Consider the following 16,994-nt stretch of genomic DNA (forward strand, 5'->3'; position numbering starts at 1 on the left):
AATGGTCTAAAAAATAGCAGATGAAATTCAATGTGGACAAATGGAAAATACTTAGTCTAGGAGATGTAAACAGAAACCAGATACCAGATGAACAACGATGTTATCGAGAAATCCGACTGTGAAAAAGATTTAGGAATAATGATAAGTAAGAATCTTAAGCCAAGTAAGCAATGTGTATTTGCTCGAAACAATGATAATAAAGTATTCGGGTTCATACAAAGGAGTGTTAGTTACAAGACTAGAAAGGGCATCCTAAGAGTGTATCATGCGCTTGTGAGACCTCACTTGAATTACGCAGTTCAATTCTGGTCACCGTATTACAGAATGGAAATAGAATCCCTAGAAAGAATTCAGAGGAGAATGACAAGACTAATCCCGGGCGTTAGGAACCTTGAGTACAGAGACAGGTTAAAGCATCTTAATTTGCACTCCCTCGAGAGACGTAGAGTGAGGGGCGATATGATAGAGGTGTATAAGTGGAAGTCAGGGCTAAACAAAGGTGGCATTACAAAGGTACTCAAACTATCTAACCTGGAGCGAATTCGTAACAATGGTTTTAAATTAGACGAATTTAGATTTAGATGCGAAATAGGTAAACACTGGTTTGGAAATAGAGTAGTGGATGAATGGAACAAGTTGCCAAACATCACCATCAACTCGAATACGCTGGATAGCAACAAACATAGGTTGGATGGATATATGAGCGATAGGGGTTCGGTGTAAATGGGACTGCCCAGTGTGGGCCAATATGGACCCGCTTTAGTTTCCTCCATTCTTATGTTCTTATGTGACCCATGTCTCACTGCTATATTGCTGGGTGGGGAGGACCACTGCTCGATATACGTATAACTTTGTAGATAATTTCAGCTCCCTACAACTGAAGATACGGTTTCGGAGTCTGCCAAAGGCTTGAGATGCTCATCTGATCCGATGCTGAATCTCTTCGTCGATGTCCGCGGTGGTGGACAGGTGGGAGCCGAAATACCGAAAGTGGTAACACTAGAGAGGGTAGTACCATTAATCTGGATGGATGGTGGAGGTGTGTCTAAACCAGGGGCAAGTTGAAAGACAATTTGAGTCTTACACACATTGAGTAGGTGTTCAGGATCTCCTGTAGGTCGTGTTCAGTGTGAGCAACAAGGGTGAGGTCGTCCGCATACTGAAGTTCAGTAATGGAAGCTGCTGACACTTTTGTTTTTGCCTGGAGTTGTCTCATGTTGAAAAGACCCTTCATCAGGTACTCGATGTCCAGCCCGCCAACTAAATTGGCACTGGCATGTGTAGAGAAGGCAGCCACGAAAATGGAAATGAGAGATGGTGCCAGTACACACCCTTGTTTAACCCCCGTTTGAATGGGGATGAACTCAGACTATGTGCTATTGTGCAGTACAATGCCATTCATACCATCGTGGAGTTGCCTCACAATGGCGATGAATTTTGGTGGGCTGAGGGTCCACCAGAGGGCTTCCCTGTTGACTGCGTCGAAGGCCTTGGTTAGGTCAATAAAAGCCATGTACAGGTCACGACGTTGTTGGCTGCACTTTTCCTGTATCTAACGGACAGCAAAGATCATGTCAGTGGTGCCACGTGATGGTCTAAAGCCACATTGAGATTTGAAGAGGAAGTTTTCTGCCTCAGGAAGAAGTCTGTTTAGGAGGACTCGGGCGATAATCTTGTCAGCTACGGACAGCAGCGAGATCCCACGGTAGTTGCCACAATCTGACCGGTCTCCCTTGTTCATATAAATATTGAAGATGGAGGCGTCTTTAAGGGCTTGGGAGATTTCCTCCTTTACCCATACAGTATATTCTCCAGGAGAGAGTGGAGACGGTCGGTAAGTAAAGGTCCTCTTACTTTATATACCTCGGCTGGGATTCAAGCAGGCCCTGAGGCTTTGTTATTTTTCATTTGTTTGATGGCAGTAGCTACCTCATACAGGGATGGAGGTTATAGCTGAGGCGGGTCAACTCTGGACACTGAGCGACCTACTGGGTAGTAAGGACATCCTTATCGGTGTTTCAGTTGAACAGTGAGTGGTAGTGGTCTTTCCTGCACTTAAGGAGGCCTTCATCGTCTATAATTATGGAATTACCGTCGGATGAGCGAAGAGGGACTGCGCCACGTGTGATTGGCCCATAAAATGTTTTAGTGTAATTGAAAAATTCATGCATTTTGTGCTGATCTGTAATTTTTTTTGTTTCATATGCTTTCTTTTTAAACCAGTCGTTTTTTAGATTGCGAAGTTCCCACTGGACCACCACCTTCTTCTTCCAGAAGGTGTCAACTTTGGTCCGAGACTGAGGGTTGCTCTGCCAGTCAGTTAAAGCAGCACGTTTATCATCGATGAGTACATCGATTGCTGGATCATTTTCATCAAACCAGTCCTGGTGTCGTCTTTCGATCTGGCCGAGGGTCTCTGCAGGTTTTTGTCATGACAGTGTCGAGAATATCCCATTCGGCACTGAGATTTACGTTTTGTGCTGTTGGATTGTTTCTCAGCCCATGTTTGAGCTGCTCTCTGAAAGCATGTGCTACCGCTGGATCCTCCAGATGCTTAGCGTTAAAACCTCTTCTGAAAGCTTGCTGCCTTCACCGTTTTGGGTTGAAGTGAAGTGAGAGCTTGGCTCTGATGAGCCAATGGTCAGTGTCATAGCGGTCTGAGCCACGCTTAGCACGGATGATGAGGACATCTCTGCGATCTCTTTCTCTGACAATGATGTAGTCAATGAGATGTCAGTGTTTGGATCGTGGGTGTAGCCACGAACCCTTGAACTTGTCGGCCTGCCTGTACAAGGTATTGGTGATAGTGAGGTTGTGTGCAGCACACTTGCTGAGGAGGAGTAGGCCGTTAGGATTACACTTGCTTAGTCCATTTCTCTCTATGATTCCCTGCCAGATGTCAGCATCTCTGCCAACTCTGGCATTGACTTCATCCTCTGCATCCAGTGTTGGGGCGTATGCACCGATGATAAACGCATGACGTGAGTGATTCAGTGGGACTTGGGGCGTCTTGAGGCGCTTGTTGATCCCAATAGGCATTTCAGTTAGCCTGTGTAGGATGCGTTAACGGATGGCAAAGCCATATCCATAGATGAGGTTTCTCTCCACAGTAGGCTTACCCTTCCAGAAGAAGGTATAGCCAGACCCCCGCTCTGAGAGTTGACCCTCGCCTTGGAGCCGGAACTCACTATGTCACTATGTTGATGTTATACCTAGCCAGCTCTTTTGCCAAAAGGGCGGTTCTTCTTTCAGGACTCTCATTTGTGCCAGTATCCAGAAGGGTTCTGACATTCCATGCACCGACCATAAGAGGTTATATAGTTTGTTATCGCCGCCTCGTTACACCGCGACCTCTGAACCCTCTGAACCCATCTTGTCTTGCGACCTGTGACCTCGCCAGAAGGATGGATGCACAACAAGCTTTTGCGTGTTATGATCATAGATAGGGCTCGGGATGCCTGTGGTTGACAGTATCCGCCCAACTCCCTTTGAGTGTACTGTACACATTACCGATACTAGCTGTTAAGTGGAGCTATAAGCCCACACACGTGAGTGAAAGAATACTGTGATTGTTGGTATTGTGGTGAAATGTTGTGAACGACATATTATGTCCGTAGCATAAGGCAATTTGAATAGTGTATTTACCAACTGACGTATAATGTAGTAGGTAGTAGGTATTAGGCAGCTACCAAACAGGGAGGTACTACCGCCTGGGAAGATATTGGAAGCATAATGTGTTGTCTAATGGTAGACCCTGCTGCCATATGGCATCACGAAAATTGTGACCAAGTCTCAGGTTACAGATCTGACTTCCTGCCTCATTTACACACAATTGCAGGGTCTCAATTGTTTCTCTTACTATTGACAACACAACATACATATATTGTTTCTCACTTGATCTTTTTTTTTAACTTTTGTATTTCTTTATGGTTCTTTATTATTAATATTATTATTATCATTATTATTATTATTACATTTTCGCCCCCCAGACCCAGATGTGGGTCAGTGACCTGTGCCCGGGTGGGCTAATCCCCATAAAAAAATGTAATGGAATGTAATCGGTAGTTAAGGAGTGTCTCATTCTTTACAGGTTTTGACCATATCAATCAATAAACGTTGAGTGAGTCCACGTTGAGGGTTTCTCTCATCCTTAAGACGTGTCGTCATCTAACTGTCGCGTCAGTCGGCAGTTAAATAGTTTGTTTTTGTTTGGATCTGTGATTCTGATTGTGTTTTCGACCACATAAGAATGACCTTATTGGGTGCGGTTGCCCAGTCAGGTTGGTTTTTTAGGCAGGCTATGTTTAGGGCACCTTTTCTAGCCCCCTCCCCATGTGGGGTGAGCAGAGTGGTTCCTCGAAAGGGCTGCTCAGTCGCACAGACAGGACCGTATTGCATTGCTGCCTAGATCCCAGTGCATAAACGACCATCTTATCTGCGCCGCCCATGTGCAGAGTTGTGACTAGGGACTCCCGGCAGTCATCTCTGCCTGTCGCCACTCTTCCGTCGCCATGGGACTTTTGGGGGTATAGGAGTTTTGGTGATGATGAAAGATATGATGAGCTGGATGATGGCTGCGCGTGAGTTGATTTATGAGATGAGGCAGGAGCGCAGGCTGTAACCACACATCTTGGCTCCCCCCTTTCCTGATCCAGTGGTGCAAGTGTTGCAACGACTGGGGAGAGGGAGAGTTAATGAGTGAGTGAACAACAGTGTTCCTGGCGCAGCAAAAATATCTGCCAGATTTTGTTTGCTGTGTTGTTCACAGCTGAAACGGGGCCTCGTGACTGACTCCTGGGTCAGAACTTGGTCATTATATGAAGACGTCAGTGGTTCTGAGGGTCATGTCAGGTCATAAGCTGAGCTTATTCCACAAGTATGTCTTATAATCAAGCCGCTTGTGTTTCACCGTATTAAGGTTAAATATGACAGGTAGGGGAGGGAGACGGCAGATCAGACCCTTCAGACGAGCAGCGTGGGCTTATAGGGGGGTTTCCGGGCAACCAGGAAACCCCCCTGGATACGCCCGTCTGGTGCCTCTTAACCTTCACAACATTAATAATGACAACTCTAATAATATAAACAATCTTGACGACCTTGAATTCCTTAAACAATTTTATCAGTAAGTTCATGCAGTTGAGCGATACAAAAGCTTAAAGATATTATAAATCTATATTTTCTAGCAATAGGAAGTCCGTTTCTTTCCGTATAACTCATTACTTTATATTTTTGCTACTTTGTTAACCTATTTAGTTTTAATATTTTATTATTATTATTATTATTATTATTATTATTATTATTATTATTATTATTATTATTATTATTATTATTATTATTATTATCTGTGAAACTTCTTTACGGAGATTCAGTCAACCAGAAAAGCCAAAGCAGCCCAAAATGCATAGTGAAGGAACAACCAGGTAATGAATATACTTAATTACAGCTAATTTAGATTTACAGCTTTTAGTTTATTTAGCAATTTATTTCCATGTGTTTCACCAAATCTGTCCGCCAGTGTCAATGACTGACTCGTCACTAGGAGAAAAAGTTATTGACGTTGACAATGTATTGTACAAATACCTCGTGCTTGTTATCACGACCATTTAATTTGATTTTTTGATTAAAGAGCAATATAATTCTAATATAACTGTTAAAACTAGATCGATAAAAGAGAAACACTAAAAGTCTGTGTTTTAATATGACTATAGTGATAATTACACTCCAACAAATCAAGTTCCCATTTTGAATTACCCATTTAGTTTAAATCACGCATATCGCTGCTGTGTGATAGGAATTGCAGCATATTATGTTAAAATGTGACTTTTAGGAAATAACCTAAATAATTATTTATTGAAGGAAGTCGAACAGAGGAGTCAGTGTACCGCTCCTCCTCTTCCTAAAATATGACCATAATCAGCTTACAATCTGACTTAAACTATAGTTTGTGAGGTTATTATTATTATTATTATATGTCTTGCATGTATTAAACAACCTATGGCTTAAAATATGCCACTATACAATCAAATAATCAAAAATTAAAGTAATTTCTCTATTAATAGTAAAATATTCGTTGCTTACATTTCAGAGGTCACATAAAACATATTTTAGGATACTACTAGGATCAAAAAAATATATATAATTCTAGTATATAAGTAAGGAAGCAATACATTGTCTAAACATCATTGGGTAAGCCTTCAGTAACCAGGCGCACACCTCACCTCCTATGTCTACTGGGGAGAGGATGGGAAGATAGTCGATTCCAGGAGACTCGTATTCTCCCTTCAATAAAACATATAGAAATTTATTAACATTTACCCTTTATTAGAAGATATATATAATAAATAAGATTATAATATAAAACTATTATTTAGCGTTATAAAGGAATATAGATGTGGTTGAGGTTGTATGTACACTTCCTCATTGGAGACTAGCGAGAGGGCGGCTAACGGCGAATGGCTGTTCCAACCACACAGCATTTTGTTCCCCCGCCCCAACCACTTTATACAATTATTCCTCCAGGAGACCATTTGTGGCAGCAAGAAACCTATAAAGTGACACTAACTAAATAATACCGGCTTGAGAGGTATCAGTTAATCCTGTATATAATAGAGAGACTCAACAGTGTGGTAGAGAATTGAGCTTCGAGGAAGACTTGAACAGCCTCTACCACAGTCAGTATACTGGCACACCACACCACACCCCATTTGGCTTACATATATGACCTGTGTGAAGGAAATAACCCAAAAATTGAGAAAATTACACGATTACACGCCACTTTTCCCTTGGTGGAGAAAGGCGGGGAAAGAGAAGAGGAAGAAGGATAGTTTAGTAAAGGAGATTGTGGTGAAAAGTCGTCAAAATTAACGTTATAATATTAGTTGATCAGCAAACATGGCGTGCTGCTTAAGTGAAGAAGCCAAGGAACAGAAGAGGATAAACCAAGAGATAGAACGACAATTAAGGAAGGATAAGAGAGATGCAAGAAGAGAACTTAAACTACTCTTATTGGGTAAGATTGTAATAATGTTTTAATAGTCATAACTGTTGTAGAATATGAGTAAATTGACAAAATAATTTAGGGTCGTCTGCTAGTTGAACCTCATCCATCAACAATTTTTGTTTACATTACCATCAGGTATTAATTTTCTCATAAAATACTTGAACTATATTATTCCTTAGTCCCTGTAGATGATCATGAGCTATGTAACTTAACATAAACTTCCTTTATTAATGTGTTAATTGGGTTGTTTGTGTGTGGGTGTCTTGTTGTCTCTGGCTCAGCTGATTGGTGTTCCTGTTGCTCTGCATATTGACAGTTCAACAGGGCTACAACCTCTATCTTCCTGTCCAAGCCTCCTAGACCATCCTGGGCTCTATTGTATCTTGATAAAACAAACCAGGAACTGAATTTTTATGAATTATTAGGGAGGGAATTGTGTGAGAATTCATTGATTTGGGTCTAGGTTGAACTTGAGGTAAACTGGGATTGAGGGAATTTGGGTGGGGCTAGAACTCCAGTGTAAGTCATACAGAATAGGGAAATGTTACAATGGAATTAATAGCTATAATTTTTTATTATTTTTGAGTAAACCTGGAAGATACTTGTTATGTCTGATAGAAATAAATTGACAGACAGCCTGTCTACCAAATAAGGGGGTCTGATATTAATAAAGTTTAAGTACTTCAGTTAATTAAATTCTTATCTTTTTGGTCCCACCTAATGGAATGAACCTTAAAGAATAGTAATTTAGTAGTTAGTTTATATTTGATTGGCAGTGGATATTTTGCCGTGACCAGCTGAGTTCCCACTAATGCTATTTTACTCACTGGCTATTGTCCATTCTACTGAACAATGCGATAACTGTATTTGACTGTGACTGGCACCATTTGGCATTTATTTAGCCGTGCGTTGATCGTTGTGTAGCTGTAAACGTACCTAACCATATTTCTGTTGTGCATGGAAATTTATCGTTATAAAAGAGGTGACATTTACTAGAACCTAATAGAGCCTGACCTAACCAACCAAAGAAACCTACCTAACCTTTCCTAACTTCCTAGCCAGGGACAGACTCCCTGTCATATTAAACAAAGTACTTAGCCAGTCAGAGCATACTCACGGTAAAATAGGGTTAGTAAGAACTTAGTCAGCCACGGCAAAATATTCACTATGTATTTGATTAGGTTGGATGGTTGTATGAAGTTTGATGACATACTTAGGGAATTTTATTAATTCTAATTATATATGGTAGTAGTACGGAAATATATACTAAGGACTCGACAATGTCATTGTTGTTGAGCATTTTTTCTCTTAAATGTCAGCAAACTGAGAATTTTGATAGGAGACTGTAATTACTGTAAACATTAAAATATACAAAATAGGCATTGTCTTATGGGTATTAATTCAGTTTTGTACAACCACTAATTGCAGGGTATTTAACACATACAATAGATATATCTCATCATTCTCAGTAACCTTCATTCCATCCACTTCTGCTGCAAATAAATTACAATGTCACTGTTTAATTTTTAAAATCCTAGACAATATTTATCATGAAACTTCCAAGAAAATTTACCAGACATACTAAACACTGAAAAACGAATAAGGTAAGCTTTTTAGTTTTGGAATTTTTACAAGTTATGAAAGGTTAGGTATGGTTTTGAAAGGTTTGTTTGATGTTCTTTTAAGTATTTTACCATTTTACTCCATATATATGTGGAAGTTTGGAGTATGATGAATTGTACTACTGTACAGTAGGATGAAATATGGTTACTGAAGCAAAAGGATTTCATCAGGATCACTGTTGGAAGAGGGTGATGCAGCGGTGGTGGCTTGTGACGGGGAGGTGGGTGGTGGAGCGGTGGCAGCAGTTGACCGAGTAGTTTAGGGAGATGAATCATCTGGGCGTGCGGCTGGTTCTTTCTTGAAAAACTTCGTGGTTGGTAGTTGTTTCCCCTTGGCTTTGAGGTCTTTAAACATTTCACTCCACTAGCATCACTAGGCAGTCTTTTAAGGGCCATTTCACACAAACACTAAGTTTTGAGTGCAACACGAGATATTGCTCCGCAGGCAATGGTTGAGCTGTGGGCGCATGGAGGTGATTCGTTGTGCTGTGGCAGAGGCTTGTAACCTAGCCACTAACAAGTAATTTATGATCAAAAGTTGGCAAAATAGAACAAATACAATGTTATCCCTTTGATTTTATTACAGTACTCAGGTTGGGTGTAAACGGGACTGCTCAGTATGGGCCAATAGGCCCGCTGCAGTTTCCTCCATTCTTATGTTCTTAGGTTCATCTGAAAATTTGGTGCAATTCCATAAAGTCCTTCTGGTGCTAACCATCTCCTCCAGCTTTGTTTATGAAGATGGGGTGGGAAATAGCTATAGGACTGTACAATGTGTAAATTTTTCATCTGTGTAAATTTATATACTTCTTCCTATTGTTTGATTGTTTGTACCTTCAGTAGTTGTAAAAGTGCAAACAAATACAGTTTAAAATTTATTGAAGAGGCAGTGGTTACATGTCTTTATTTACTAATACTATTTATCTGGCATTTTTTTTTATTTGTTGAGCCCAATGATGATTACGTCAGCGACCAGATAAATAATTAATCCATGCACATGGGTGTTAAGTGTCCGGTCTCGGATCTTTACTTATGTACACTATTTGTCCAGCATTTGTTCTTGTTTGGTTGACGTTGATGACATTGGTATTAGATTGCTGAATTCAGTCATTTGCTAACCTACATATCCTACCATATTTTTAAGGTTACGGGTTTTAGATATGACCAAAATAGGCAATATAATGTGAAGTATATTCTTTATTGTCTCTCTTGTGTACTTTTTGAAAATAAGCTACCAATAATGTACAGTATGGTATATTAATCCAGATTATTATAACAAAAGAGTATTGGTGTCAACATAGTTGATATTAATGATTATTGGTTGGATTTGTGACATTTTCGTAGTGTTGGAGACCTTGTCTCTACTGACAATCACATTCAAGTTTATACACGATCATTTAGGTCTGGGTCTTTATATCTGTTGGTACTTTAAAAGTGACTAGCTAATCTGATTGTGTTTACCAGTGTTTAATTTGTGCCAGGATGGTGCTCCAGCAATTTTGTTTTGCATGAGTTACTTGTAAATGTAATTATGTTTAAATAAATACTGTACAATACTGCCATCAGTACTATGAACATAATTTCTTCACAATGTGGCCCTACAGGCCTTGGCATTGCATGTACTAAGTGCCTTGCCAGTTCCTTAGGCTTGGTTGGCTGCTTCATAACACATGTTTCTGGCTCACTAGAATTCCTTTACTTATTTTCACAAATTAAGCACTGGCGTTTATATACTGTACTGTATGCTGATTACATATCTTTTCAAAATTCATGATGTTGGATTTGATTTCACATATATAATGACTGGAGTTTGGCAAATTTTTAAACAATTATAATTATCATTCTACATTCATTTTACTGTACACTGTACCTTTAAATTTGTAAGCTAACTGTAATACATTTAGGTCAAAATTTACCTCTGTCGTCATTAATTGCTATACAGTATATTAATGTATTACTGATACTTGACTAGATAATACTGTACAGTACACAGGTATTTGTAATGATTCAAGGAATAAACTGGTATCAGTATTACATCTGGCAGCAAGAAAAAAATTTGCTATATAAAATTTCCCTTCACTTTTAGATCTGCCTGATAGTGGCAAGGTATCATAATACTTTTCTGATGCATATGCCATATTATATGTACAGTATAATAATATATTTCACTACGTATAGTGCATTTTTTCTCAGCTGAGAAAAGATGCCCCGCCCCCTCCTCAAAAGTTACAGCTGATTGGCTGCTGCAAACCTGTCCAATTTTGTCCTGAAGTAATGATGTATTTCTAAATGAGTTTATTCATAATCGTTGGGATGACTGTTTCTGACGAGAAAGATATTTAGCTAAATTATACAAAGATACATACATTCATTATTTCAAACATAAGCACGAAGGAAGTTTATCAGAAGTATTATACAGTACATGACTTAACTGTTAAACTCTGGAAGCAAATTCACTCTTTCGGAGGGTGCATTTAATATATACAGTACATGTACTGTACTTATTTTTACCCACAATAAGGCATACTAAGACAAATTACGTATCAGTAATACTACATTATGCAAATACAACATTTTTAAAGATCAGAATCACATTGAAATATTACACAACCGTTAGCAGAGCCGGGAAATACGACTGCGAACAACTTCATATTTTTCCCGCCTCTGCTAACGGTTGTATTTCACCATTGAACTTTAAACTTGATGTTTTAAGTAGGTAATTCCAATCGCACCACATGCAGCACTTAACATCGTTTATGGTAAGTTAATTTCAAGTGCTGTATATATTTATTATCATGTTACATCATTAATGAGTCATTGTATGTGTTTAAAACTTTTAATTTCTAACATTTACAGTATGTGTTTGTACAATACTGTACAGTATTACCTTTTTTGTCCAAAAAAAATTACGTAGGCATGCAATCTATGCATCTCACTCCAACTATATAATGGAAGTCAGTGGGAAAATTGGTCATGCATTACAGAATTTCGCGTTACGGGAACATTTTCAAGAAGGGAACCCTTCCGTAACCCAGGGGATGCCTATATTTAATTTTATGAAAACAATATACGTATACTGAAGGATTTATTTAGAATGAAAATAAGTGTTTCCCTAGTTCTAGCTGTTGGAGTTCATGAAGGTAAGAAACCCCCCCACTTATTTCATCTAATGCTAAGGGGGGGGGGGGGGGGTTAGGGTATGGTAGATTTGGTTATGATTGGTTGGGTTAATACCGTACTGTATTAGCATGTTTAATTCAAGTGAAATAAGTTGGGGTTACTAATCATCATGAGATCCCAGCCGTTTTCTCAGACTCGAACATTACGTTGGGAAAACTAATAAATACGTACTGGCAGTCCCCGGGCTACGAACATCCGCCGATACGAACGAGGTTAAACTTTAAATTTACAGTATTTTATATACCTGATGACTTATTTTTTGCTTTCATTCACTGTGCCTTTCTCACAAATTAAGTGATTTTAGAGTATATAAGGAATTTGGCTATGATATAGTGGAATTTTTAAACACTGTTCTGTAAGTACTGTACGGTATGTACGTAGCAGGTGTTTCGACTTCAGAACGTCCCAGGACTGGAACTCATTTGTAACCCAGGGACAGCCTGTACCTGTATCTGGTTCTTATATTCCATAGAAAGCTGCTGTTTTAAACCACTTAGCTTTGATAGCATTTGACACAAACACTGATCATATTATGTTATCAATGATCCGTCAATTCACACCCCTCACTTGGCCCTGATTCCTTTACAGATACGGTACTGTATTCCCTTAAAGCTCGCGGTTTTAAAGCTTGCGTTCCTCGGAAACTCATGGATTACCATGGAAAATAAATAAAATAAATCCGAGGCTTTGTGCCAGGGATCAAGAAGAGTCAGCAGTACAGAGCACCATATTTCCCAGGTCATAAGAGGCACCCTATAATTAGCAGGGTATATTTTGAAAAAAAAAAGGAGATTTTGCAGATTTAACCCTTAGGCCCCGGGTGACGTTTCAGAATGTCCGACTAGTGCGCCCCGGGTGAAGTTCCAGAACATCCACCTATTTTCCCGCCAATTTTATATTTTTTTCATTTATTTATTTATTTATTTATTTATTTATTTTTTTTTTTTTGAAAAGTTGAATTTTTTCCTCGATTTAACCCCGCCAGCAGCACCCTAACCCGGGGCTTAAGGGATAATAGCCTACTGTACAGTACTGGCAAAGCCAAACACTGGTTATATGCTGCCGTGTTTCTCACTACCACAGCTCACTATCACTTTATAGACCTATTATCAAACATTCGTTGCTATTATTAATAAAATTTACCTAATTTAGTACAAATTTTGGCAGATGGCTTCATGCCTCCTCTGTAACCCCCCTGGTTTGGGAACCACTGCTCTAATAAGTCATGGAAGCCACACTTCCTCAACAATGCTAAAGCTGCCTCCCAAAAGCTGGGAAAGCTGTACAGATGCCATAGCTACTTCACTCCTGAGCAGTTGTTTCAGGTATATAAGGGATTCATTCGTCCTAACTTGGAGTACTGCTCTCATATCTGGGGTGGCTCTTCTTCTGTCCAACTGTTAGATAGGGTGAAATCAAAGGCATTTCGTCTTATTGACTCTCCTCCTTTAGTCGACAATCTTTCTTCCCTTTCTCTTCGCCGCAATGTTGCTTCACTCTCTCTCTTTTACAGGTACTTTGACGGGCAATGTTCAGTGGATTTGGCATCCTGTGTACTGCCGGCAAGGCCGTGGGCTTGTAACACACGTCTTGCCCGCAGTACCCACCGTTTCTCTGTGGATGTCGGTCACACTAGAATAACCCGTTATAGTACATCCTTCTTTCCTCACACAGCCAAACTGTGGAATGCTCTGCCTTCTTCTGTATATCCACACTCATGCACTCTGTCTCGCTTTAAAAAGCTGGTTTTCCGGCATCTGCGTGGTGTAGATTAATACAGTATAAGCTTTTCCTCTTCTTTTTTTAATTTCTTAAATTATTTTTTTGCCCCTTAGGCCCCAATGTGGGTCCCTGTGCCCGGTTAGGCTATTCCCCCTTAAAAAAAAAATGGCCGTGGTGGACGTTGGTTGTCATTTGTGCTCCTACGATTATTTAAAATTTATTGCCGAGTTTTACGAGAAAGACGATCATTCTATCCAATTTTTACGTATCCCTGGACCTTCCACTTCTAACTAAGGTACAGTACGGGTATTGTACTTTGACATGGCACACCCCAAAGTTTTTAACTACTGAAACTTTTAGGTTATTTTAAGCTAGGCTTACCGAGGGTCCAGGGGCAGAGCCCCCTGCTAGGAGTTAGGTTAGATGACTCATTTTCGTTTTCTTCCCCACCCAAAAAAAACCCGATTTCCGAGGCTCCCCCCATTATTGTTGGGGAGGGGGGGCAAAAACTAGCAATTTCTGCCAAAAATGAAGGTCAAATTCGTTTAAAACACAACCCAAATAAACTGGAAAAACATATTTGTCAACCCCTAGGGACTCGTGTCCTAAAATAGAAATTTACGTAAAATGAAACCGAAAATCGGGCATTTTTATAATCGTTTTCGATCGGTTTCGGCTGCGGGTTAGTCGTAAATAATTACCAATAAAATACCAATGTTCTGTACTATAAATTGACCCCATTCGTATGTAAATTATCACAAATAATCCTGATTCATCCTCTCCTGGAGTTATTTTTTACTAGGAAATATATTCTGAAAATCCATAATACCTGTACAAGGCAGAAGCTACAAGACCGAACGCTCAGTGACTCGAGACTCGCCCACAGCGGCCATACTTCATTGATGCTTGTTTGCATTCTCTCCTCGGGTGAGAGCGACAGACGAGCTCGCAGCCGATCGCCGCTACTCCTCGGGTAAAAAAAATTTCCCGGTAGCATTCAACTTACTCGACACGCTTGCTCTTTATATGAAAAATTTCTTCATATTATTATTGTCAATATTTGTGACGCAAGTTATTTTTTACTTGAAAACTAATTACGATGAAAATCCATAATGCGTACAAGTCAACCGTTCACTAGTGCCTGTCAGTGCAAACTCGCAGAGATCATTATTACGTCCCCCCCACTCCATCTCTAACGACCAGCCAGTACCGTACTTCTTACTAACGTGTAGAGCGACTTTGTTTTTACTGTTAGCACCAGTCCGTCGCCCCAGTTGGAACGGGCACTCATCCTGTAAACACCAGTTAGAGGTGGTCAATGTGAGTGTTGGTGATGATGGTGGGTGTTGATGGTGATTGTGAGTAAAGACGATGATGAGTGGTGGTGGTGAGTGATGGTGGGTGTTGATGGTGATTGAGTAAAGATGATGATGGGTGTTGGTGGTGATGGTGAGTGTTGGTGTCAATGGTGAGTGTTGGTGTCAATGGTGAGTGTTGGTGGCAATGGTGAGTGTTGGTGGCAATGGTGAGTGTTGGTGGCAATGGTGGTGAATGGTGATGGTGAAAAGTAACCCTTGTGGTCGCTGTTGACATATAAGGCACCGAGTATGTTGTTATTCTGGACCTGGATGTAATGGACTTTCAATATTAACAGACCAGCCTTTACAGTTGTCCGTTATTTCAGGGGTTCACTGTACAGGTATTGTGTTTCTCACAGTACAATATACAGGATTTCTGGTCAATTAGAAGGGAGATAGTTTAATTCAAATTATCTTCATTGAAAATATGGTCATTATCCCCCCCCCCCCGTATCTCTAAAAATAATTTTAACTGTATAAACTAACAAAGTTTGCATTCATTTCAAGACTTAAAAGTTGTTGAACTACAGAAATTAATAAATTATTCATTGACCAATGATTAATTGGGGAATGTAAACTGACGATTCTTTTTTTCTGAAGGTTCTAGGATAACTTCTGATACAGTACAGTACTGTATTGTATTGTACTATACTGTACAGTACGGTATATGGAAATGAGCTTTTGTAGCACCTAACCCTCCCTCACTCTGTGTCTCTGCTTTTAATTACAAGAACTGTCTGGCTTTATAACATTGTTGAAAGTTAAGAATTGAACTTGAAATTCTGTTTTGAAACTGTATGTACCCAGACAACAGACATCTTTTCTCACTCCCTGGGTTAGTGGATAAGTCAGCTGGAACTGAAATGAGTCTGTAATTCGGGAACTCCTGGGTGTGGAGTGCGCTAGAAAACGGGATTTCTGGATTGATCCCCATCTTTCTGACCTTGCCGGAGAAGTTGCAAATACTCGTGATTAACATTGAGTTTTTAGAAAGATTAGTTGGGGCTGTGAATCAGCTATCTTGCTACAAACTGACCCCTAGACCTCAGTTGCAAAGTTTGAGTGAACATACTATAGGCTCTGATTGATCATAGGACTTTATGCACTCTGCCATGCTTGTTGACATTACTCTCAGTCTACCAGGTGAACTTGCTAACATTAGTATCATCTAATCCTAGTGGAATATTATTTTTCTGCTTGTTTGTCCAAAATATTGACATACCGTATTGCTAACAGTATTACAGTACAGTATTATAAAACTGTACTGTGTAAGTACAGTAATGTATATTGTATACTCTTCATTTCCATCACTGGTGTGCAGTGTAGTGTACTTCATGTGTTAATAATGGAAAATAATGCAATGTTTATAATAATTTTCCATACGGATAATAACTCTGCCTGGTTATTGTTTATGAATTTGTGCAGTAAACAAAGGTCCTATTATAACTTGTTTTTTGGGTTATTTTGGAAGTAAAATATTTTGAGTAGTCCAGGACAGTAACCTGCATGTATTACATTATACACAGTACAGTAGGTGATGCCTAAAAAGTACAATACTACATTACTACCACATTAGTCTGATAATTATTTGTTATCACTGTTCATTCTGTAATGTTCAGAGAATTCCTGTTGTGTAAAAACTGATTGTTGTACAGGATTTGAATATAATACATAACTGGAACTTAAAAAGGAGTTTATTGAAAGACTGACCATACTGTTTAAAACAACTGTCAATTATGAAAGCATTGTTTAAAATACAGTATACTGTACCTTATTATCCAGAAACATAGCATATTATTTAGCTGTGTCCATTCATGGAACTTGAATTGAAGTGTATACATTGGGGGCAGATTTTCTGTTCCACAAAATAGGGGAAAGTAACCCCTTACTTGTAAGGCGGTGAAGAGAGGTCTTTAATAACATGTGAGGACTGTCCTCTTCTAGGGTTCCAGCTCTATGAAATTTGAGATTTTAAAGAATTTCTTTTAAATATTAGGTAAGCGGATTATTCTGAGGTTGGAACAACCTGTAGTTACTTTGTTCTTGTGAGACTCTTATTAGGGGTATGGGCAACCTGCAGTCCTTGGGCAGCCTAAGACATGAACCAGGTCT

The 16,994-nt window shown here is 39.4% G+C and overlaps 1 protein-coding gene across 4 annotated transcripts in view; it reads left to right on the forward strand.

Moving 5' to 3' along the window:
- The first annotated feature begins 6,425 nt into the window (after positions 1–6,425).
- Positions 6,426–16,994, forward strand: part of LOC121876245 (guanine nucleotide-binding protein G(q) subunit alpha) — a 43,552-nt gene continuing 32,983 nt past the window's right edge. For 3 of the 4 annotated variants that reach the window (XM_042381259.1, XM_042381260.1, XM_042381261.1), the window contains exon 1: positions 6,426–7,009. In XM_042381259.1, the coding sequence (XP_042237193.1) occupies positions 6,892–7,009 (118 nt within the window). In that variant the 5' untranslated portion in view covers positions 6,426–6,891. The remainder of the gene's footprint in view (positions 7,010–16,994) is intronic. The other variant, XM_042381258.1, reaches the window with a different exon arrangement.

This window comes from Homarus americanus, unplaced genomic scaffold, assembly GCF_018991925.1.
Source record: "Homarus americanus isolate GMGI-L3 unplaced genomic scaffold, GMGI_Hamer_2.0 scaffold34921, whole genome shotgun sequence".
Lineage (NCBI taxonomy): Eukaryota > Metazoa > Arthropoda > Malacostraca > Decapoda > Nephropidae > Homarus > Homarus americanus.